This window comes from Prionailurus viverrinus, chromosome B1, assembly GCF_022837055.1.
Source record: "Prionailurus viverrinus isolate Anna chromosome B1, UM_Priviv_1.0, whole genome shotgun sequence".
NCBI classification, from domain to species: domain Eukaryota; kingdom Metazoa; phylum Chordata; class Mammalia; order Carnivora; family Felidae; genus Prionailurus; species Prionailurus viverrinus.
Window position 1 is genome coordinate 132755142 of NC_062564.1, and position 25963 is coordinate 132781104.

General features: G+C 40.4%; 1 protein-coding gene across 9 annotated transcripts in view; it reads left to right on the forward strand.

Moving 5' to 3' along the window:
- FAM13A (family with sequence similarity 13 member A) overlaps window positions 1-25963 on the forward strand; it is a 417828-nt gene that overhangs the window by 377970 nt on the left and 13895 nt on the right. For all 9 annotated transcript variants that reach the window (XM_047855783.1, XM_047855780.1, XM_047855782.1 and 6 more), the window contains 7 exons: window positions 298-445; window positions 9373-9583; window positions 10056-10194; window positions 10904-10985; window positions 11803-12023; window positions 12681-12764; window positions 24329-24424. In XM_047855783.1, coding sequence (XP_047711739.1) covers window positions 298-445; window positions 9373-9583; window positions 10056-10194; window positions 10904-10985; window positions 11803-12023; window positions 12681-12764; window positions 24329-24424 — 981 coding nt within the window. The remainder of the gene's footprint in view (window positions 1-297; window positions 446-9372; window positions 9584-10055; window positions 10195-10903; window positions 10986-11802; window positions 12024-12680; window positions 12765-24328; window positions 24425-25963) is intronic.

The following is a 25963-nucleotide window of genomic DNA, read 5'->3' on the forward strand; positions in this document are numbered from 1 at the left end:
ATCAGTAACCATCAAGACTGTCAGCTGCCTGCAGTTATCAGGAGGGGCAGCAGCTCTTGGAAATCCTCTTGCCTTCCTCAGCGGAAAAGTTAAAGGAGCATAGATGGACAGTGGCTTCTTGCATGCAGGTGGCCAGCCTGTATCCAGGGGGCATCAAACTATGATTTTGATTTCTGTGCTGGGTACACCCACAGCCTCAGCTTGGGAGGTTTCATCCAGAAGGAGTGGAACTGCTGCAGACATTTTTGGGTTTTGGTGAGCAGTAAGATATTTGGGGACATTGTGCTGTTATTGCAGAACCCCACAATGAAGATTCAGGAGCACTCCGGCATAACTGACACCAAACTGCAGAGGACCCAAGATGCCGGTGAGCAGCAGGAGAGCTTTGTCTCCGAAGTGCCTGAGCTGGACCTGACTGCATTGTGTGACGAGAAGAGCTGGGAAGGTAGGGTCAGCCGCTATTTGGATGCTTTAATATTGGCAGAGCATATATAAAGTCGCATAAACGAGAGGCATATAACCACATGGACGTATGAAAGCGATGGGTGTAGGAGTAACTGTGTTTCTAAATGACTGAGAATCCTTTCCCTGGCATAGAATGTGTCACGTTAAATGTTGCCAGGAGTAATTGCAATCTAAGAAAGAAAATGTGCTTGCCCTCTATCAGAGCAGCACCTTGCAGCCTTTTTTATTTCTTAACTCACCAGGAGTGCTGATGCGTGTGTTTTCCCTCTAGTAGTACCGAGCAGAGGACTAACGGATGGGTACACGTTTAGGACTTCATCTGGGCACCCCGCTTCTCTTCCCGCTGCTCCACACCCACCATCTACCTCCTTCATTAAATCTCCTTCCCGTTTTTTCAAGAAAGATGCTTTGGCTTGCCTTGCTTCTATGATTGATTTTATGGATAGAATTTTTTTTTTAAGCCAGGTTAGCCAGCCTAAGGGGTTTGCTCATCAAAGAGAACAATGAATAAAAAGTGCTTGTGCTTGGAAGCCTGTAATACAGTGTGTTAGATTGGTTTTTCTCGAGATTTTTGGCTAAACATTAGAAATTTACTTGTGAGGAAGAAGAGAGTATCCTCATCTTGTCCAAATTGTATTTCAGGAAGGCTCTGGCTGCTCTTCTTTCATTATCCATGTGTCTGCATCCAAACATGTATCAGCGTGTATCCAAAATGCATGCCCAGCCGCCTCTGTGTAGTGTGTGTTTGGAGGCTACAAAGAGGGAGAAATTGTGTGCTTGGTTTCAGAACAGCAGCACAACTCAACACAGCGTCACAGAGAATTACAGCTACAGGAAATCAGTCCTTTTCCAAAGCACCTGGATTTCCTTGTCTTCTCCCCCACCCGTTTTTAAACCAAAAAGTACTCATTTGTAAATGAGCATAGATGAAGGACCAAAAGATGATGTAAACAGACCACAAGGTGAAAAATAACAATTCCATTATGCTCCTTGCATCCACGGCTTGGTGAAGCAAAAACAAACTGTTTTTGTTCTAGTCCTCCCTCTTTGCAATCTAAGAAACGTGTTCTAGCCCCTTTTACCATGTAATTAGGCAGTGGGTCTGGGATTTTCAACGATCTTCCCAGCTCACGATACAGTCATTAGACAAAATTGCAGGGTGTTTTGTTTTTAGTTTAAGTGATATATTCCTGGATAGTATTTTATTGTTCTTCTTTTGTTTTCGGTACTTTGGAAGAATGAGGTGTGTTTTAAATTCATACATTAAAAACAACCCCTCCCCGAGGGTGGGTGATGGGTATTGAAGAGGGCACCTTTTGGGATGAGCACTGGGTGTTGTATGGAAACCAATTTGACAATAAATTTCATTTATTGAAATAAATAAACAAACAAATAAATAAAAACAACCCCTCCCCTTCAAAAAAAGTCCCACAGTAGCCACTGCTACCCAAATAAAAGAAAAAAGCAGTAGCCAAAACAAATGTTGTATTTGGGTTTCAATAATAAGGTCTCTTCACACCAGAAACAAAACTTTAGACAAAAAAAACCCTAGGATTTCGGGACAGAATTCAAATTAGCCACATGATCTTGGTGTATTCAGTAAAGGGACAGGTAGAGTCTTCCTCCTCCTGAAATGGACTCGGTTTGATTATTCTTATCTTGGTCAATCATAAATTTGCGACCGATCTCTTCCAGCATATTTTAAGAAATGAGTATGAAAATCCTCTCCAGTATGATTGAAAGCTAACTTACAGTTTCTTTAAAACTGTTTTATTATTTAATGTCAAGAATTCTCTTCTAGATAAAAGAATCAACATTTTATGTTGTGTTGGGAAACAAGATAGAATTTTTAAAAGCTTATTGGGAAAAAATACAATAGGCTTGGAAATACTACTTGTATTACCCATGTAATTAATGAAGGGACTTGTTTTAACTTTTTTTGCCAGTTACTGTGTTAGTGGCTGAACTTGCATATCTTGAAAATGTACATGGATTCATTTCAAGGCCATTTTCATCATTTGATTACTGTTTTCAGTGGCCGTTTTTTATTGTATATTTATTTTAAATTTCCAAATTACATTATAATAGTATAGTCAAAATAAAGGAATTGTTGTATATATACACATACACACACACATATATACATGCTATATATATATATACATATATTTTATATATGTATATATATGTATATATATATGTGTATATATATATGTATATATATATGTATATATATGTGTATATATATGTGTATATATATATGTATATATATATATGTGTATATATATATATATATGTATATATATATATATATATATATGGCTTCAGTAAGAAACGAACAAAATGGTAGCTTTGCAGTATGGAGTCCACTTTGCACTAATTTAAACAGTGAATGTGAAACCAATGCAATAAAATGTATAAATGGAAGTCATTGGTACCAAAACCCTCTGAGCCAGCATCCAATTGTAAGTCTCCAAGTCACTACACAGTGTAGCCTCCTGTTTTGGGTTGGCTTGTCAGTTCCCTGTTCTCACACCTTAGTTCATACCCTCTCACTCATATGCAATCGCAGAACACCAGGTTAGGCGGTGCTCACAGAGCAGCCTGCCAGTACTAGCCCCAGAAGCATATGCTGCCATATGGCAAAGCTGTTCTCTGGCTTCGGGGGCATATTCTATCAGGGAAACAAAAAAGGAAATGAAACTAATACAGATTCCACAGGCTAGGATCAGAGTCTAATCATCCTTGTCGGCAGATAAGTAATACGTGCTTTTTCTTTTCTTTTTTTTTCTCTGTATGTAGCTATGTATCAGGGCACATTTTTTATCTATCCACATGGCATTATTTTTTTTCTACTTTGCCAAATTAATTGAATATACAAATCAAACATACTATTATTTGTTACTTAAAGTCCTTGAGGGGCGCGTGGGGTGGCTCAGTCGGTTGAGCATCCAGCTTGATCTCAGCTAAGGTCTTGATCTCAGGGTTGTAAGTTCAAGCCCCGCATTGGGTGTCACGCTGGGCATGAAGCCTACTTTAAAAAAAAAGTGGGGGGGGGGGGGGAAGCCCTTCAGAGGCAGTCATTAGACACCTCTAATTGCTTAATTAGAATGTTCCTAATCAGCCAATTCATGTTGATTTGGAGGGTACCGTTTGTGGAGGATGAGGTTTAAACCATCAGCAATTCTACTAACTTTGTCATAGTGAGATTAAGTTTAAAAGAACATTTTTAAAGGGTATAAAATACTTCATATTTTCTATTTATCACTACGTATCAAAAATAACTTTGGAAAAGAAATGCTTTAAAAGAATGATAAAGAATCAAGGGATCTTAAAGATCTTTTGACTGAAACCTCCCATTATACAGATAAGAAAACTGAGGCCAAAAGAAGCAAAATGATGATTTGAGATAACAAATCTCCTGACTTCCTCTCTGAGGCCTCTTTCTCAGCAATTCCAGTTATGTATCCTGGCAGGCAGTAGGCCATAATGACTAAGAGCCAGGCACACCGTGGGTTCAATCATGGCTCTAATACTTTTGCCACTTTGTGGACATGTTAGTAAATGTGTTAACAGTTTCAGCCTCAACTTCCCCATTTTTAGATAGGTGTAACAGCAGATGATAATGAGTAACAGAGTACTATTCACTTAGTAAGTTTGTTGCAAGGATTAAAGTATCTAATAGATGCAAAGTGCTTGGCATAGTATAGGAACTTAACAGGCACTATGTGAGTGTTAGTTGGTATTATTACAATCTTCTGTAAATGTTTCCAAGTATGGTTTCAAGAAAAACCAGCCTGAGTTTGGCTTCTTTGAAACCAGAGCCCAGTTCTGTCTGATGATAGTGTGTGACTCTGAACACAGAAAAGAAGTACATAGTTACTGGATCCTCCACTGATTACCAAGGACAAATACCAAACCAATCTGTGTGTGTGTGTGTGTGTGTGTGTGTGTGTGTGTGTGTGTGTGTGTGTGTGAATAAAACACAGACAGACAGACTCTGGATTAGGGAAATGTTACATTGAAAAGGCCTCAGCTAGGTCGTTAACAGGGACTCCAATGCCCTGTCAGATGTGGAAAGAATAGAAGACAGGTAGCAAAGTGAATTAGTACCTGATTAACAACAGTACTTAAATGTGCAGATACATGGATCAAAGTTGGCACAAATGGGGGTATTCTTATTAGGAAAGTCCTCAGCTCTAGTCTGCTCCATATATTTTATTAATGACTTAAATAGAACAAGTGGGGGTCTACTTACTAAATTTGCAAATAGAGACAAAGCAGATATATGAAAATTAAGGATGGAATTTGAATTGACAAAGCTGACTACTAAGGCTCCTTGTAACCCAGATTATTTGAAGGATTTGTTAGGACTACCATTGTTGTCAAGTTAAGTTTTGTAACACGAAGGAAACCATTATAATAGGATTTCCCCAGTAAATACCCTCTACATCTTCCTGTGTCTGGGATGTACACAGACCTCCTGACACCACTCAGGAGCCACCCTGAAAGGCGGGCGGTATGACATCGTGCCAGGAAGCGATGACTCAAAATAGCACAGAGTTGGAAATGAGATATGGAAAACATCAGCTCCCTTAATTCTGGCAGATTTATGAAATAAATCATCTTAGCAGCCACTTGTCTTTTGTAGAGCAAATGGATCCAGCTGGCTAAGCAGAGTGTAGCTATATCCCAGTGACCACATTCATATTACTCAGAACTATGTTTCTTCTTCCTGCAGTGAATTTCCTTTATTTCTGTGTGTACTGTAGTGTCTGAACTGGGACTCCCCTAGGACCTTTTTTTTTTAAGGTAGCTTTTATCTCTGTTACTTCTGACTTGCTGTATGTCAGCCGTCCTGGTGGATTAATTTTTCATAGAGAGACATGCCATATTTATGGTCAGAGTTCTTTGTGACAAGACACATGGCTAAAATCACTGTACCTAAGGAATTCTGGTCTAGATATAAAGCTGCATTTGTTTTATGTGGTGCTTTAAGATGAAAATCTAATTTGAAGCATCAAATCTTTTCTGTTTTCCCTTTGGATAATTTTCTTGCGATATCTTCATCCATTTCATTGCTCTTGAATTACTGCTGAAAACATAAGCTTTTTCCCAAACTAGGAATGGGGTATGGCAATGAATATATGCTCAAAACAGTCTCTAGGCGGACAAATCACTATCTGAACATACTGTCATTTACTACACTGTTCTTATTCAGTTCTTCTTTGTCCAGGTAAGTGTCAATTATCAAAACATGAGTAGGCCTTGTATTTTTAGATCATTTCAAACTAAAACAGAGGAATAGTTGGTTTTATTGATTGAGTTATATTGAACTATATGTTCTAAATTATAAGACCATATAGAATAAAAGGAAAGAATGGGATCTTGCCATTTGCAACAACCTGGATGGACCTAAGAGGGTATAAGGCTAAGTGAAATAAGTCAGAGACAGACAAAGATCATATGATTTCACTCATGCAGAATTTAAAAAACAAATGAACAAAGAAAAAAAGAGGCAAACAAAAAACAGATTCTGACAAACTGATCATTGCCAGAGAGGAGGTGAGTGGAGGGAATAGGTGAAATAGATAAAGGAGATGAAGAGTACACTCATCTTGATGAGCACTGAGTAATGTATGGAATTGTTGAATGTTATACACCTGAAACTAAGATAACACTGTATGTTAATTATACTTCAATTTAAAAAGTACATGAATAAATCCATGGAAACCAAAAGAGAGAGAAAGAGGAGAAACACAAGCATTTCATTTCATTTTGCCCGAGTGAGAAACTTCACTTTTGTTCTACATGCATACTAATGATGCAGCGTAACCTTTTATTTTTAAGGTTGAAATTCATAATGGTTTTACATCTCTCGCTTTTTAGTGAATGCATTTATGCTAACTCTATCCTTTAAGAGAAAATGTCACCCATAAGCTAGAATTGCTTCCACTTTGTATTTCATATATACCACTGGTGATGTTAGGAAAAGGACACATTGGGACATCTTGTCAGTGAAGTGAGTGGTCAAGAATGGAGCTGTGTTAAGAAAAAGGAAATCTGGTGAATGGCCCCATGTTACCCACAAAGGATAACATAACTCCGTTCCACGATTAGTATTTTATACTTAATTCAGGATCACGATATATTATTTTACTGGAGACATGTTTGGATAATGGTCACAGACACACACTCTTGTTTCAGACACAGTTTAAAACTGAAAGATTAGTTCTATTTCTTTTCTTTTTTTTTTTATGTTTGTTTATTTTTGGGAGGCAGAATGCAAGTGGGGGAGGAGCAGAGAGAGAAGGAGACACAGAATCCGAAGCAGGCTCCAGGCTCCCAGCTGCCGGCACAGAGTCTGACACAGGGCTTGAACTCACAAGCTGTGAGATCATGACCTGAACCGAAGTCAGACACTTAACTGACTGAGCCACCCAGGTGCCCCAGTTGTTCTATTTCTAAAGAGACATTCTGCTAGGTTCATACAAACTCAAGGACTTCAGGATATGAGGTGACACCTTTTCAAATTGCGATGAGTCGAAATGTCAAACTGGCCAATGTCAACTGGCATGTGGCCCATATGCCAATATCAATATCAGACTTTGCTTTGCCGATGCCCTCTGTCCCCTGCATGCCACCTTGGCCTCCCCGCCCCCCCCCCCCCCGGCTTGTTTTGCTCCTTTGCCACTCTGGGGTGAAGTTATAGCCTGCTGTACCACTGTGTAAGCCATCTTAACCCTTTCCCTGCCTGCCTACACTGATACTACTCCTTAAAGAAAATTGCTGCTGTCTTCTGAAATATCATAAAAAGATACAGTTTAGCCAGCTTAATACTTCCATTTTCTGCAGCTTACTCCATTTTTCTTATTCCTCTAGGGGTTACTTTCCACTGACTCTCTCCTTCCCTCACCCCTCCATCCATTTTCTGTTCTTTTCTGCCAGCAGTTTGGAGCTGCTTGTATCTGAGCCCTGACACCTAGGAGGAGCCTGCTGCAAGATTTAGTGCATATGAGGGGAACTCCTGGTCCCCCCCAGCTTTAGTCAAGTACATCTACCCACGTGTTCCCTGCCACTTTGGGAGATGAGTGGACAAAAATATGTCTTTAACATTGCTTTCCTTTTTAAAAATAATTTGTATTACCACCTGAGTTCCCAGATAACTTCATTCTCTTTAAATGTTGAGACCCTAGGGATGTCATTCTACCTGAGGTTAATTTTTTTTAAGTGATGTGCTTACCTCTTCTACTGTGGGGTCTTCAAAAACGTCTCAGTCATCCTTGTTATTGGAGCATCTGGCACATACTAAACTGAAGCACTTTCCTTCAAGTCAGGAGATCTAGTGTTAGTCCTAACTCTTGTCATTGATTAGGTATTTGCTCTTAAATTCATTGGGTTTCACTTTCCTTATATGTTCTCTGTTGGACTGAATCCATGGTTCTCAAATCTGAATGCATGTAGGGATCTCTTGGGCAGCTTTTAAAGTGTGTGAGTGTGTGTGTGTGTGTGTGTGTGTGTGTGTGTGTGTGTGTGTGTTGGGATAGGGGGGAGGTGTGGAGGGGCAGGTAGTATATCTGGACCCTCTCCTGAACATTCTGTTGAGTTGAGTGGTTGACAACCTGTGTGTTAGAAGTTTCACGTATCTCCCTTTGTGGTGCTAACATGCAGCCGGGGCTGAGAAATCGCTAAATTAGATGATGTATGAAGTTTCAACCAGCTCTAATGTTCTATGATTATAATATAATGCTTTTAAATAAAATACTGAGTAGGTACTTGTTTAAGATAATTTTGTAGATTTTATAAACACTTTGATAGATGGAGGAACAAATGTTACATGATTCAAGCTCTAGGAATCCCAAACTTTCAGAGCATGGCCAAATTCTAGCCTTGTATAAATCACAGTAATCCATAAGTATACTTAAGGCATAACTTTTTTTTTTAATGCAGGGAGTACTACAAATGAAATACCCTACATCGTCTGAGATCTATCTTTAAAATCTGGTAGGACTTTTTTAATGAAAAAAGGAATATATTGAGGTGGGTCTTGAGGGAAAGAGAAATATCATTCCCTCCAAAAATGACAAATCAGGAGGTTGTGTTGAATATGCTTTTCTCCTTAAAGACTAAAATAATTTGTACAGATTTATCCTTTGCAAGCCATTCTTCTTTGTGTTTTTGACTAATCTGTGTAAGCACCTTACTTTAACTGTAGTCTTGAGCAGCTTCTGAAGTTTCAAGTGCAAAACATGCATCTTAAATGTGCTAATCCCAGCGCTAAGCAGAAGCACATGAACAGCTTACTGAAAGACCCAAATGGAAGTCCAGACTCCTAGGTAAATGGGCTCTCACAAGATGAATTTGACTCTTTGGTCATTTCACTGATGGATACATATCCATGACGCCAAATATCTCTCTTGCTGACGCACTTGCTTTTCTTCTCCACTATGCCCTCATGTGAAAACGTTCTCATCCCCTTCTCTTTTGAATGCAAGTGAGGACAGAGCTAGAAGGTAGATGAAGGCTGTCAGATCTATCGATGATTTCTGTTGGGGTGTAGCACCCTTCATCTGCACCTGAAATCTAAAGTGAGAGGTTGTTCAGTGCCTCCCAAATCCAGTGCATCCTAAACCATTCAGAAAACTTAGGGAACAATTATGCTTTCTTTCTTTCTTTCTTCCTTTCTTTCTTTTTTAAATTTAAATCCAAGTTAGTTAACATATAGGGTAGTCTTGGTTTCAGGAGTAGAATTTAGTGATTCGTCAGTTACATACACCACCCAGTGCTCATCCCAATAAGTGCCCTCCTTAATGCCCATCACCCACTTAGCCCATCCCCCCACCCAACACTCTGGAAACAATTTGCTTTTATGAGTGGTTTTGACTTCTTACCCTCTGTATTTTCCAGAGCCAGTCCCTACCTTCTCGTGGCAGCAGGAGAACGTGGACTCCGACGAAGCGCACCTCTCCCCACAGGCTGGGCGCCTGATTCGTCAGCTCCTGGATGAGGACAGTGACCCCATGCTCTCTCCTCGGTTCTACGCTTATGGGCAGAGTCGGCAATACCTGGATGACACAGAAGTGCCTCCTTCTCCCCCAAATTCCCATTCTTTCATGAGGTATGTTTGTGTTGCTGGTAAGCAGTTGCATCATCGACCATAACATTAGAAAGAATAGGAATGGTGTTGATGGCTAGTAATTTTTTAAGTTACATTGTAAGTCTTTGGAAGAACCTATGGGGAATACTCCATCCCAGTATGCAGGCTCCATTGTAATTTTTCAATTGGCCCAACTATATCACCACATACTGAATTTCCATTAGCACATCCTTTCCAAAGTTCATCTAAAATGTAACTTTGGGGTCTGCAGCACATAGTTTAGTACTACCTTTGCCAATCGTAAATGTGAGCAATAGAAAGACCTATTTAATAAATGGGACATCTAGAGCCCAGGGTCACAAAGTGAATTGGTAGTCAACTTTTTCTTATTCAAGAGGATGGAGACCTTTGGGACCCTCTCCCTCCATGCTGCATCCCCTTCCCCAAGCCCCACCTGTCAGGCAGTGAGTGCCCCACGCTGTGCCCCTCACAGGCGACGGAGCTCCTCTCTCGGGTCCTACGATGATGAGCAGGAGGACCTGACACCTGCCCAGCTCACGCGACGGATTCAGAGCCTTAAAAAGAAGATCCGAAAGTTTGAAGATAGATTTGAAGAAGAGAGGAAGTACAGAGTAAGTGCCTCCTCGCAGGGTTCTCCCTGTCCCCTGACATGCTGACATGGCAGCCTGTCAGCAGCTCAGAGAAGCGATGAAAGATTAAGGGAGATTTCTATGGACCTTAAGACAAAAAGGCAGTAAAAACTGGATGGGAAACCCTGATAAGTCCCAAACATCATGTATCAGCATTTTCCTTGTATAGGGTATTCTTACAAATAATTGAACGTTGTAGTTGACATCTTATACATTTATCCATGAAAAGGAATGGGAAAAATCATTAAATGACGTCTTCTCGTTGGCTAAAACTTCATTCAAGATTATCTTCTAAAATTTCATTAGCATTGACCTCATTCTACTCTCAGATCTATCTTAGCATTGCCCCCAAGTGCAGCAAAAAGACATTTGCATGGTGATTGTAGTTCTGTTTTCTGTTTTCTGTTAGCCTGATGGCCTGAGCCCTACACCTCATGAAAACGGGCCATGGACCTCATAGAAATTCACCATTTTGCCTCTGAGGAATTCTTTGAAAGCATCAAAAATAACCAGATGTAAAGAAAGACAGTGGAATCACACCTGTGACGTTTGCTGTGATTGTTCATGTTTAATTTCTTTTTCCAGTGGGATTCAACTTTCCCTTCCTCTTTAAAACAAACTCACCATCAAACTTTTCTTCTTTTTCCTGCCCCAGTTTGAAAACACTTTTGTTAAATTTTCCCTTTCTCAGCCTTCCCACAGTGACAAAGCAGCCAATCCAGAGGTTCTAAAATGGACAAATGACCTTGCCAAATTCCGGAAACAACTTAAAGGTAGGTAAAGTTCTAGACCCATGGCATGGCTTCTGTAAGACATGCCACCTGCAGAATTCATGATCTCACCACAACCTGACCACGAGCTGAAATATTTCAGAAGAGACCAGTTCCTTAACACTGCTTCCCAGTGCATGTGGTGTTCAGGGGACACCTTGCCCATGTCTGTCCATGGTCTCTATCACAGGTCAACTCAGATCAGCTAAGATGCAAATTCTGAAACATTTCTCCAATTCCCTAAATCACAAATTTAAGGATGATGGTTTCAAGTCAACACTTACTAAAGTACCAAGGTTTTATTTGCTGTGGTGTTAGGAGAAGACCTATAAACACAGATGTCTATGAAAAGAATTTGGTCCTTGTCCCTCAAAAAGCATGCTGTCTTTTAGGAGACAGTCATAAACAACCAAATAGAATAGAAAGGGAAAGTAATTCCAAATGAGGGATGTAAGTTATTGAGAAAAAGTTGGCCAGCAGTTGAGTGCTGAATCAGTAGGTACCTATAAACAGTAAAGGAGAAAGTACAGGAAACGTCTGTCACATTCTGAGAACAGCAAACCTGTTGGTGTGGACAAAGCATGGATGTTACATAGCTAAAGCTTTCCCAGGAATTTGGAAAACATTCCAGATAATCCAAGAAAACATGAGCATTTTTTCAGGCTTTTACATAATAACCCAAGGATTTTAACTACTGTTATAATTAGATACTTTCTTTCAAAAAGATGGGGCTAAACAGTTATTAACACCACAGAAAAGCAATCTGGGTTCAGCAGACATCAATTCTCATGTATCACCACCCCCAAATCTTCTCAACTAGAGTCAAAACTAAAGATATCTGAAGAGGACCTAACCCCCAGGATGCGGCAGCGAAGTAACACGCTCCCCAAGAGTTTTGGTTCCCAGCTTGAGAAAGAAGAGGAGAAGAAGCAAGAGCTCATGGATAAAGTAATAAAGCCCAGCGTTGAAGCCACACTGGAATCCATCCAGAGGAAGCTCCAGGAGAAGCGGACAGAAACCAGCCGTCCTGAGGACATTAAGGTGTGGCGATTTGGTGAAGGCCCCAGCTAACTGCTAGTCCTAAACCATTCCAGTCAACATGGTAGAAACATAGGGCCTGACACATGGGTCCCAATGGGAAGAGACATGTGGTGACACCTTTGCAGACCTCCCATACCCTCATCTTCCACACTCTTAGATGCCTATGGAGGCTGCTGAAACAGCTTCCGAGTGTTTTCACTGTAGGTACTTTGGTTTATGACTACAAATTGGAAGCAGAAAACTCTATTGTACAGATCACAGAAGGACCTCATTCAGGCTAACAGATGGTTTGATGAGTCTGAAGTAGAAGGATTATAGACAGAGCTTTGGGACTTTGTAATTTGTGACTGTAGTCACTGCTTGGGCCATTGAGCTGACCCCCATGTGCCTCGCTGCCTTGCTTACCTCAGTATTCAGCATGCCTTTGCTGCCACATGGGAGATGCAAGTAGTTGATGATGCCTCGGCTATGCTATCCATATTTCCAGTAAAAGAGTCAGGAAGAGCTCATTCTTAAGTGAGCTTTGAATAGAGCTCAAGGAGCTATTGTATGAGGATTCTCTTAAACGTTACTTGAGAAAATTGGTTTAAATAAAGAAGTTGGGATGTTCGTAAATGTTTCCCCCTCTTTCATTTCTCTATCCTTGTGTTTATTCAGGATATGACCAAAGACCAGATTGCTAATGAGAAGGTAGCTCTGCAGAAAGCTCTGCTATATTATGAAAGCATCCATGGACGGCCGGTATGTGAATGTACTGAATTTTCTGATGGGGGGGTGAACTCTTTGGCCTTAGAAATGAATCTTCTGTGTACAGTATTGTACACTTGAGTTTTCCTGATGTTTATCAGATTATTACATATTTTCACCAGAACTAAGCTTTCCAAAGACTAAATTGATAAGAGCCTTCCACTCTCAAGCAGTTGTGGAGTTTGAGCTCCAAAGACAAATTAGTTTGCAGCTAACATTTAGTCACTTGTGTTTGGCTTCAGGGGGACAGTGATAGAGGGGTGTAGATTATAGATTATAGCACAAAGCCCTAGAAATTTCCCTGGCCTCAGATCTGCCCCTACAAGTCATGACGGGCTCTAGGCATTCTTATCCATAAAATGAAGGTGTTAAACTAATATGATCTACCCTAGAATTCAATCTCTCTTCAGTGTAGTTGCAACCAGTGTTTATCTGTAGAGAAATTCCAGCCATCGTCCTGAACCAAAAGTGTGAGGAGTCCAAAATATGGCTTTGCCTTTTCACAGCAACAGGAAGCATTTGAAGAGATTTGTTATTCAGCAAGCATGTTTATTGCATGTTTGTTGTGAGTCCTGGGAGAGACTGTGGCCCAATAGGCTTCTGCTTTATTCCTTAAGGAGCTTGTAATCAGATATCCTTGTCAGTTACTCCTAGTGACCTTCTGTTAAGAGTGTTGCCAAGAACCCAACAAAACACGTTCTTAAGAGCAGGTGTTAAAGAAGCATGAAGTTTATATTCCCAGAGGATTTTTATATAGCCACAATGCATAGATCTCTTCTGTAGCCACAGCCCTGGCTATATAACAGAGATGGTATTTTCATGTAAAATACACTCTTTTGAATAAAGACTTGTTTCCAGACTGGAATTGCACTAGACTCTAAGATCTGTAAGGACAGGAATTCTGGGTTTTGTTCACCGAGCGGTGCACCTGGTCCTCAGCATCTAGCACAGAGACCTGATACATACCGTGTGCCCAATGAACTGTCTATAGATTGTATCCTCCATGGTATTTTGGTTCTGGATTTATCAGGTTTAAATTTAAAAAAAAAAAAAAAAGCTGGAGCTTTTGCTGATTGATTTTGCTGGCCTGTCCCAACAGTGGAAAAATACTGGTGCTCTGGGATAATGGTTCTGTTTCAAGTCAAGTTTTGTTTTGGATTTTTTAAAGGCATTGAACCAAATAGTAAATGCACTGGAACTCAGATATATTGTGAAACTTTGTCCTTTTCTCCTGGAGGACTCAGCACTTGTAGAAGTGAAACTGAAATCCTTCTAGAAGAGAGAGACCCCTTCTCCACGGTCGGCTCAGAGGCTTTTAAGTACAGCTCTCCTCATGGCCGACAGGTGGGCAGGACTCGGGTGCTTTCCTTCTCCAGCGTTCCTTCTCTGCTCGTGGTGTATATTTACATACGACATTGGTAGACTCCTTTAAAGACTTTCTTGCCTGAGGCCTGAGATCTCTCAGCTGCTTTCTCCTCCTAATCTTTACTGCCACTTCAGGCGCTTGTGTGCCACATGTTTGTTGCTCAGAGTTGGGCACAGATCCTCGCATTCTGCCTGGCCTGAGGCCATGTACAGGGACTGGGATGGGAAGACCTAGATTCAGAACCCAGCCCTACTGAGACCAGCTCTGTTGGCTTTGAGCTACTGTGGTAACCTCAGAGATGTCTGTTCTAGGTTGTCATGGAGACTGGCTGACAGACACACACGCACACATTTACCTGTGGGCTGTCTGGCCTGAGTAGTGGGACACAGTGGCTTGGTAGCAGATTTGGGGGGTGCCCAATCAATGATGTTTTCACTTTTGCTACAAGTATATGTTCTGCTGTCTACGGCCTACTTCTTATTAAATGATGGAACCAGGAGAAAGAACACAAATTTTTTTTAGCACTCTTATCATTAGGAATGTGAAATCTTAGATCTTGGCCCTGCTTTGTTATTCCCTTTTCTTTCATGGTTTTTTTAGATGTTGGAAAAACACCCTTTTGGGTACAGATTTTAGCATCTCATAGGGCAGGAAACAAGTGCTCTAGAACATTGAGTGGCATTAGTTGCTGGTTCACAGTCAGACTGTCTGCCTCCCTCTGGAACATGATGCTCCAGCCTCCTCACAAAAAGCAGAGTTCATTTGATATCTGGCCAGTGTGAATATCAAAGAGTGAACTTTTCATTCTTAGATCTGTGATGTTACTGTGGACCCTGAACTGTAAATACCATTTGGGCAAACTCTTCTTAGAAGAAAAATACATGTATTTCCAGAGCTAAACTTTCATTCCAAATCCTAGCTGTTGTTGGTTTTTTTTGTTTTGTTTTGTTTTTCGTTTGTTTGTTGTTGTGGGTTTGTGGTTTTTTTGCTTTTTGGGTTTTTTTTTTCTGTTTTTTAGAAAAGCAGGTGCTCAAAGCTCATGGGTTTTTGCTGAGTCTACAAATTCTGATTTGAAAGGACAACAAATATCAAAATCACAGACCAAAACAGTTGTCTGCTGCTTTGTAGATTTTTTTAAACAAGGCTGTTTGCTTCAACGGCGCACTCTACAGATTGACATGTGTATGAAAAACAAAAACACACTCATTTACATAAATCTCTATTAATTATTAGGAAAGCATATCCTTTTTAACATTTAAGGACCAGTCTCATCAAAGTCCATGTCACAGGAAGTACAACACATAACTATACATCACTGTATTACCTTTGCCAACCATACCTTTATGGTAATGTAGAGAGGAAGGAAGGAGTTGCTTGCTCAGAACTTCTAGTTTCTTCTTGATGCTGTTCCTCATCAGTAGATTTTAATGTTGTACTTTAATACCTTGGTAACTAACATGGCCCTAAACACACTATGTTCAAATTTAAATGCAAACTCTGAAGCTTTATGTAAATACTTACCTCTGGTTATCTGGTTATCTGCTGTTCAGGACTATCTTCTCTTTGCACAGTCTACCATTTTTTTATCAATTAGTTTAACTTTATATATATATTAACATATATATATATATATATATATATATGCATATATATATATATATATGTGTGTGTGTGTGTGTGTGTGTGTATAATTTATTGTCAAATTGGTTTCCATACAACACCCAGTGCTCATCCCAACAGGTGCCCTCCTCAATGCCCATCACCCACCCTCCCCTCTCCCCCACCCCCCATCAACCCTCAGTTTGTTCTCAGTATTTAAGAGTCTCTTATGGTTTGCTTCCTTCCCTCTCTATAACTTTCCCCCCTTCCCCTCCCCTCTGGTATTCTGTTAAGTTTCTCAGGATCCATATATGAGTGAAAATATACAGTATGTCTTTCTCTGACTTATTTCACTTAGCATAATACTCTCCAGTTCCATCCATGTTGCTACAAATGGCCAGATTTCATTCTTTCTCATTGCCAAATAATATTCCATTGTATATATAAACCACATCTTCTTTATCCATTTGTCACTTTATGGACATTTAGGCTCTTTCCATAATTTGTCTATTGTTGAAAGTGCCACTATAAACATTGGGGTACAAGTGCCCCTATTATGCATCAGCACTCCTGTATCCGTTGGGTAAATTCCTATTGCTGGGTCATAGGGTAGATCTGTTTTTAATTTTTTGAGGAACCTGCAAACTGTTTTCCAGAGCGCCTGCACCAGTTTGCATCCCCACCAACCGTGCAAGAGGGTTCCCGTTTCTCCACATCCTCTTTAGCATTTATAGTCTCCTTATTTGTTCATTTTAGCCACTCTGACTGGCATGAGGTGGTATCTCAGTGTGGTTTTGATTTGTATTTCCCTGATGAGGAGTGATGGTGAGCATCTTTTCATGTGCCTGTTGGCCATCTGGATGTCTTCTTTAGAGAAGTGTCTATTCATGTCCTCTGCCCGTTTCTTCACTGGATTATTTGTTTTTTGGGTGTGGAGTTTGGTCAGTTCTTTATAAATTTTGGATACTAGCCCTTTATCAGATATGTCATTTGCAAATATCTTTTCCCATTCCGTTGGTTGCCTTTTAGTTTTGTTGATTGTTTCCTTTGCAGTGCAGAAGGTTTTTATCTTCATGAGGTCCCAATAGTTCACTTTTGCTTTTAATTCCCTTGCCTTTGGGGATGTGTCAAGTAAGAAATTGCTGCAGCTGAGATCAGAGAGGTTTTTTCCTGCTTTCTGCTCTAGGGTTTTGATGGTTTCCTGTCTCACATCCAGGTCCTTCATCCATTTTGCGTTTATTTTTGTGAATGGTGTAAGAAAGTGGTCTAGTTTCATTCTTCTGCATGTTGCTGTCCAGTTCTCCCAGCACCATTTGTTAAAGAGATGGTCTTTTTTCCATTGGATTCTTTCCTGCTTTGTCAAAGATTAGTTGGCCATACTTTTGTGGGTCCAGTTCTGGAGTCTCTATTCTATTCCATTGGTCTATGTGTCTGTTTTTGTGCCAATACCATGCTGTCTTGATGATTACAGCTTTGTAGTAGAGGCTAAAGTCTGGGATTGTGATACCTTCTGCTTTGTTTTTTTTTTTTCTTCATTATTACTTTGGCTATTCGGGGTCTTTTGTGGTTCCATACAAATTTCAGGATTGCTTGTTCTAGCTTCGAGATGAATGCTGGTGCAATTTTGATTGGGATTGCATTGATTGTGTAGATTGCTTTGGGTAGTATTGACATTTTAACAATATTTATAATTCCAATCCATGAGCACGGAGTGTTTTTCCATTTCTTTGTATCTTCTTCAATTTCCTTCATAAGCTTTCTATAATTTTCAGCATACAGATCTTTCACATCTTTGGTTAGGTTTATTCCTAGGTATTTTATGCTTCTTGGTGCAATTGTGAATGGGATCAGTTTCTTTATTTGTCTTTCTGTTGCTTCATTATAGGTTTATAAAAATACAACTGATTTCTGTACATTAATTTTGTACCCTGTAACTTTGCTGAATTCATGTATCAGTTCTAGACTTTTGGTGGAGTCTGTTGGATTTTCCATGTATAGAATCATGTCATCTGCAAAAAGTGAAAGCTTGACATCATCTTTGCCAATTTTGATGCCTTTGATTTCCTTTTGTTGTCTGATTGCTGATGCCAGAACTTCCAACACTATGTTAAACAACAGCGGTGAGAATGGACATCCCTGTCATGTTCCTGATCTCAGGGAGGAAGCTCTAAGTTTTTCCCCATTGAGGAGGATATTAGCTGTGGGCTTTTCATAAATGGCTTCTATGATGTTTAAGTATGTTCCTTCTATCCCGACACTCTCGAGGGTCTTTATTAAGAAAGGGTGCTGTATTTTGTCAAATGCTTTTTCTGCTTCTATTGATAGGATCATATGGTTCCATCCTTTCTTTTATTAATGTGATATGTCACATTGATTTGTGAGTACTGAGCCAGTCCTACAGCCCAGGAATGAATCCCACTTGATCATGGTGAATAATACTTTTTATATGCTGTTGAATTCGATTTGCTAGTATCTTGTTGAGAATTTTTGCATCCATGTTCATCAGGGATATTGGCCTGTAATTCTCCTTTTTTGTGGGGTCTCTGTCTGGTTTGTGAATCAAGGTAATGCTGGCTTCATAGAATGAGTCTGGAAGTTTTCCTTCCATTTCTGTTTTTTGGAACAGCTTGAGAAGGATAGGTATTAACTCTGCTTTAAATGTCTGGTAGAATTCCCCTGGGAAGCCATCTGGCCCAGGACTCTTATTTGTTGGGAGATTTTTGATAACTGGTTCGATTTCTTCGGTGGTTATGGGTCTGTTCAAATTTACTTCTTCCCGTTTGGGTTTTGGTAGTGTGTGGGTGCTTCGGAATTTGTCCATTTCTTCCAGGTTGTCCAGTTTGTTGGCATATAATTTTTCATAGTATTCCCTGATAATTGCTTGTATTTCTGAGGGATTGGTGGTGATAATTCCATTTTCATTCATGATTTTATCTATTTGGGTCATCTCCCTTTTCTTTTTGAGAGGCATGGCTAGAGGTTTATCAATTTTGTTTATTTTTTCAAAAAAAACCTCTTGATTTCATTGATCTGCTCTACTGTTTTTTTTAGATTCTATATTGTTTATTTCTGCTCTGACCTTTATTATTTTTCTTCTGCTCCTGGGTTTAGGCTGCCTTTGCTGTTCTGCTTCTATTTCCTTTAGGTGTGCTGTCAGATTTTGTAGTTGGGATTTTTCTTATTTCTTGAGATAGGCCTGGATTGCAGTGTATTTTCCTTTCAGGACTGCCTTCGCTGCATCCCAAAGCATTTGGATGGTTGTGTTTTCATTTCCATTTGTTTCCATATGATTTTTAATTTCTTCTCTAATGCCTGGTTGACCCATTCATTCTTTGGTAGGGTGTTCTTTAACCTCCATGCTTTTGGAGGTTTTCCAGACTTTTTCCTGTGGTTGATTTCAAGCTTCATAGCATTGTGATGTGAAAGCATGCATGGTATGATCTCAGTTCTTTTATACTTATGAAGGGCTGTTTTGTGACCCAGTATGTGATATATCTTGGAGAATGTTCCACGTGCACTGGAGAAGAAAGTATATTCCATTGCTTTGGGATGCAGAGTTCTAAATATGTCTGTCAAGTCCATCTGATCCAATATATCATTCAGGCCCTGTTTATTTATTCTCTGTCTAGATGATCTATCAATTGTTGTCAGTGGAGTATCAAAGTCCCCTGCAGTTACCACATTCTTACCAATAAGGTTGCTTATGTTTGTGATTAATTGTTTTACATATTTGGGGGGTTCTGAATTCAGTGCGTAGACATTTAAAATTGTTAGCTCTTCCTGATGGATAGATCCTGTAATTATTATATAATGGTCTTCTTCATCTCTTGTTACAGCCCTTAAAGTCTAGTTTGTCTGATATAAGTATGGCTACCCCAGCTTTCTTTTGACTTCCAGTAGCATGATAGATAGTTCTCCATCCCCTCACTTTCAATCTGAAGGTGTCCTCAGGTCTAAAATGAGTCTCTTGTAGACAGCAATAGATGGGTCTTGTTTCTTTATCCATTCTGAAACTGTGTCTTTTGGTTGGAGCATTTAGTCCTTTTACAATCAGTGTTATTAGTGAAAGATATGGGTTTAGAGTCATTGTGATATCTGTAGATTTCATGCTTGTAGGGATGTCTCTGGTAATTTGTGGTCCTTGCAACACTTCACTCACAGAGTCCCCCTTAGGATCTCTTGTAGGGCTGGTTTAGTGGTGATGAATTCCTTCAGTTTTTGTTTGTTTGGGAAAACCTTTATCTCTCCTTCTATTCTGAATGACAGACTTGCTGGGTAAAGGATTCTCAGCTGCATATTTTTCCTGTTCATCACATTGAAGATTTTCTGCCATTCCTTTTTGGCCTGCCAAGTTTTAGTAGATAGGTCTGCTAATACCCTTATGTGTCTATCTTTGTATGGTAAGGCCCGTTTATCCCTAACTGCTTTCAGAATTCTCTCTTTATCCTTGTATTTTGCCAGTTTCACTATGATATGTTGTGCAGAAGATCGACTCAAGTTACATCTGAAGGGAGTTCTCTGTGCCTCTTAGATTTTAATGCCCGTTTCCTTCCTCAGATCAGGGAAGTTCTCAGCTATGATTTGTTCAAGTACACCTTCAGCCCCTTTATCTCTCTCTTCTTCTTCTTCTGGAATTCCTTTGATACAGATATTGTTCCATTTGATTGCATCACGTAGTTCTCTAATTCTCCCCTCCTGCTCCTGGATTTATTTGTCTCTCTTTTTCTCAGCTTCCTCCTTTTCCATAATTTTATCTTCTAATTCACCTATTCTCCCCTCTGTCTCCTCAATCTGGAGGCTATGGCCGCCTCCATTTTATTTTGCACCTCATTTATAGCATTTTTAGCTCCTCATGAATATATTTTAGTCCCTTGATCTCTGTAGCAATAGATTCTCTGCTGTCCTCTATACTTTTTTCAAGCCTAGCAATTAATTTTATGACTATTATTCTAAATTCTTGTTCTGTTATATTGCTTAAATAGTTTTTGATCAGTTCGTTAGCTGTCTCTACTTCCTAGAATTTCTTTTGAGGAGAGTTCTTCTGTTTCATCATTTTGGCTAGTTTTCTGCCCCTTATGCATTTTAAAAGCTTGTTGTGTGCTCTGTACCTGTGAGCACTGCTATATTAAAGGAGGGTCATATACTGTCCAGGGCCTGGCCCTTCAGGAGGTGTTTTTTCAGAGATTGTTACTTGCTCTCTGTTGTTGTGACTTTGGTTATTTTATTACCCTACTCGTAGTGCTATTTTGGACCCTCCATCAGGTGTGCTTTGATTTGTTCCTTGGAGTAGCCCATCAATCCACTTGATCTGCACGTAAATCCTGATCTGGATCTTGCCGAAGTTGGCCGTTGCCATCAGTTCATAGCACAGTCCACTATTTTTACCTGATAATAAAGAGGAAACAGTTGCCATTTTCTGAGTTGATGGGCCAATATGCAATAGTTCTAAGAATCCATCTCATTTGTCTTCTCCTGCCAGTAGTTTTATGACTCAGAGGTATCCCTCTACACACAAACTCAAATCACTTGTTTTACTAAGAAGATTTTTAGGTGGCACAGTGCTTCTGTGCTACTGTTGATAGCTAGAGGTCTTGTGAACTCAATACAGGAAGAGCTCTGAGCTTGGAATGCAGAATTCTTTATATTCAGAAGACAACTTGGTCAAGCCCTATTAGAGGAAAATGCTTCACTGTGACATTTTTAGTATGTCTTAACCATGTTAAGTTTCTACTTTACTTCACATCTTGCTCATATGTGAATGGAAACAAAACTGGGCTGGGAGTCAGTAAACCTGAGTTCCTGACCCAGATCTACTGCCTTGGGCAAGTCATTACCCTCTCAGTGCTTAGTTTCATCATATGAAAAAACAAGGCTCGTCTAGCTCTAACATGCCATGGTTCTAGTTCTATCTTTATCTTCATATTAAAAGCATCAATCATTTTCTCTTTGACCTTTGTTGTGTTGTGCAGGTAACAGACCCCCAATGGGTATTTCTATAGGGAAGTTTTATCTGAGGCTAAGACAAAAACCATCACAAAAGATAAAGGCAGGCAAATGCAGTTGTCTCATCAGGTCTTTGTAATTTCTGTCCAAGACTTTCCTCTACTTAAATGTGGATTAATTATTGTCTGGTGTTCCCATGGTACCTGGAAATATTATCTGACACTTTACAGAGCAACCAAATAAAGTGGTAAGGGACCAGTAAATGAAGATTTCTTTTAATCAAAAACAAAGACAGAATGGGAGGAACTGCCTTCCCCCATTAGATGTTTGTATCTAGGTTTTTACATTGTCCTGATTTGTGTGCAAAATACATCTCTGTAGTAACCCTTTTCCCACACACTGGAAAGCCATTCACAGCTACCACCTAAATGAAAATCTAATAAAGGTTTGAGGCAAGAGGAGTGAAAGTGTTATAGAAAATACCATGTATTACATGCTTAGCCTAAAGTTATCTTCAAGCAACTGTACATCATAAAGATTTTCTAATCTGAATTCTACAGTTTACCAATCAGGAAACCGAGGCTCAGAGAACTTTATTGGCTCATTTAAAGGCCAGAACCAAGAACTGGGTCAATAACAGAATCTCCAAGCAGCCCATGATTCAAGAATAAGAGACACTGACTTCCAAACAGTTTTCCCATGGCCCATTTAATATCAGCTGACCCTTTTTTAGCAGTTCAGCCAAGGCCCTGCTTTGTTTATGTAACTGTTGGTTAGATTTTGGCTCATCTAACAAATCCACTACTGATAATTGCATGTGACGTGGCTTTATGGTGAGTGAAAATTGTATTAACTTAGGAGTATCACCAAGCCTTTGTCTTCAGAGATATTTCATGAAAATAATTCTGGTGTAAACCAAGTAGTATCAGTTCTTTCCATCCATCAGACTTAAAGATATTTAATATTTTAAATTTGCCATAGCTGACTGGTTTTACCAGATAAGTCTCCTTCTAAAATCCAGACCGTCCTCTACAATCCAAAGATGTTTATGCCAAGCAACAAGTAAAATAGGATGCAAGTCCACAATTGGAAATGCTAGCTCCTTATGATTATTTTTGTTTTGTCTTTTGGTCACTAAACTATTGTTTATCTTGCACAGTATTTCTCCACATGTTATGTGGTGACAATTAGGATGTGCCTTAACCTCATCTGCAACACATTTAATGGATACATCTTGTATTTAAAAAGTTATTCCATGTGTTCCAGTCCTAAATTTTGTCATTCTACACGTGAGATTGTACAAGTCATTCCATTTCTACTCCTCAGACTTATCTGTGGCTGTTGTTCAACTCTTGCTGAAGTATGACATAAATACAGAAAGGAATGGAAATTATAAATACATATTTTGATGCAGTTTCACAAAGTAAACAAGTCCAGGTAACCAGCATCAAGAAACAAATGTTGCTGATCCTCTGAAAACCCTGCTCCCAGCCCCTTCCAGTCCTTACCATGACCTCCACTGCATGAAGGAAAACCATCATCTTGACTTCTAACTCTGTAGATTCTACTTGCTTATTTTTGAACTTACAGAAGTAGAATGTTACAGTATGTATTCTTTAGTGTCTGGCTTATTTTACTTGGGTTTATTTTTGTGAGATCAATGCACAATGCTACCTGTAGCTGTGGCTCATTCATCCTCATTCTGTATAGTATTCAGTTTGGGGAACATACCTTATCCATCCCATTGTTAGCCATATGGATGGTTTCCAGGTGCTGCTGTGAACATAATTCTGTATGGCTTTTGGTGAGCTTAAGGCCACGGTTGTTTGGTATATACTTAAGAGTGGAACGAGGAGGGGCGCCTGGGTGGCTCATTCAGTTGAGCGTCCATCTTCGGCTCAGGTGATGATCTCGCGGTTCATGGGTTCGGGCCCCGCGTCGGGCTCTGTGCTGACAGCTCAGAGCCCGGAGCCTGCTTCAGGTTCTGTGTCTGCTTCAGATTCTGTGTCTCCCTCTCTCTGCCCCTCCCATGCTCATGGTCTCTCTCTGTCCCAAAAATAAATAAACGTTGAAAAAAAAATTAAAAAAAAAAAAAAAGAAAGAAAGGCTTCTAGTACCAAACCCCAGGGAGTTGGGTGTCATCCGCACCCCCCCCCCCCGCCACTGCCTGAAGGGGCTGTTCTTTAAACATTTGTGAGCACCCTGCCAGATTTTAGGGCTATGGGGAGGAGTCAGTCCATGCAGTCTTGCAGCAGATGTTCCTTGAATACCTACTGTTCGCCAGAACCTTGTCCTTAAGAACAACTTCATGGGGAGAGAAACATGTAAAAACAAAAAAAATGGATTACAGAGTCGCACCGTAAGTATTATAGAAATACATGCTTTCTTCTTCCCTGAACCCGAATCACCTGGGAATTCTGGTCATAGCTTTGATTGAGGAAAAGCAATGCTGCTGATTTCCAAAGGTCTGCAACTAAAGTCAATATTTTAAACATTCACTGGCTGAAAAATATTATCAGTTTAAGTACATTTTGCAAGAATGGCGAGAGCGGAGTTGAATCATCTGTATTTCCCCCAGGCCCTGAGTTTGAGCTGCTGACAGCCTGACCACCAGAGGCAGGCTTCTCAGCTGTGTCGCTCTTGCTTTCAGGTAACCAAGAACGAACGTCAGGTCATGAAGCCGCTGTATGACAGATACCGGCTGGTCAAACAGATCCTGTCCAGAGCCAACACCATACCCATCATTGTGAGTACGGCGCCTTTCTGTGGTTGATTGCCTGCTGGAATGGGCCCTGGCTCTATTAAGAGAGCCCTAACCTGCCTTCTTATTAAAGAGTAGTCTTTCATAGTTAAAACCTGTCATTAATATTTATGGTTCATAAGCTTGAGGAGTGAAGGATTTATCAGAGACTACCGAGGCTACATTTGCCAAAAATGACCAAATGTGAAGCTGATAGAGTTTTGTTTTCTTTTGGGCAGCATGCTTTGACATATACATCGATCTGACTCATGCTGGGTGGACCGCCTACCCCTTTCCTCAGAGACAGAGTGCCAGCAGGACAGGCCTGTGGTTTCGCTAGTCCCAAGGCCCACTGTTAATAATCATCTCTCTCCCTCCAAGCGAGGGATAGCCCCCTTGGGAATCCTATCCAGGGAGAAATCCTCTAAGGAACTCAAGAGAGCCTCCTTTTTTTGGAGGCTGCATACAAGCGTGAGGTAGAAGAAAAGGGAAGGAGACCACCATCCTCTGACTTACGCATAACGGCTTTTGGCCAAAGAAGGGACGGGAAACTTGCTGTCAGCTCTGGAAAGGCCTGTCAGGTGCTGGCCAGCTAGCCCTCCTCCCATATTCCAGTCTTGGCTTTTCCACCCAGCTTATGCGTGAGTGTTAATGCCCTGTCCTTCTCTTGGGGTATCACTTGCCTCTGTCCCAGTGCTCTCCTCTCCAGGAATATTAGGGGCTTCCCCTGATGGCTTTTAAACGTTTCAATCAGACATGGCCTTGCTTTTATGTTGTTATTAAAATGCATGCTTACATTAGCTGCCTCTCTTCCATTCCTGCTTTAAACCTCTTTGTTTAGGAGTGCCTGGGTGGCTCAGTCTGTTCAGCATCTCACTCTTGATTTCATCTCGGGTCATGATCCCAGAGTTGTGGGATTGAGCCCCACATTGGACTCCACCCTGAGTATGAAGCCTGCTTGGGATTCTCTCTCTGTGTCTCTCTCTCTCTCCCTCTCTCTCCCTCCCCCTCTCCCCCCCTCCCCCACTCATGCAGCCCCTCTCTCTCTAAAATAATCTTTTTACAAAAGTAAATCTCCTTGTTTTTTTCTTTCTTTTTTTTTAAATATTTTATTTTTAAGTAATCTCTGCACCCAACATAGAACTCGAACTCACAACCCTGAGATCAAGAGCCGCACACTCTGCCGACTGAGCCAGGCACCTTCCCTGTTTATTTCTTTTTAAAAATTTTTCTTAATGTTCATTATTTTTGAGAGAGAACCCATGAGTGGAGAAGGGGCAGAGAGGGAGGAGACACAGAATCTGAAGCAGCCTGAAGGAGGCTCCAGGCTCTGAGCTGTCAGCACAGAACCCAACATGGGGCTTGAACTCGTGAACCTCAAGATCATGACCTGAGCCAAAGTCAGACGCTTAACCAACTGAGCTGCCCATGCACCCCCTACTGACTCAGCCACCCAGGCGCCCACCCTCCTTGTTTATTTCTAAGCCTGAGATATGATCTTTGTATTTCTTCTGACAGTGTACTTGTTCATAGGAATGAGGTTCC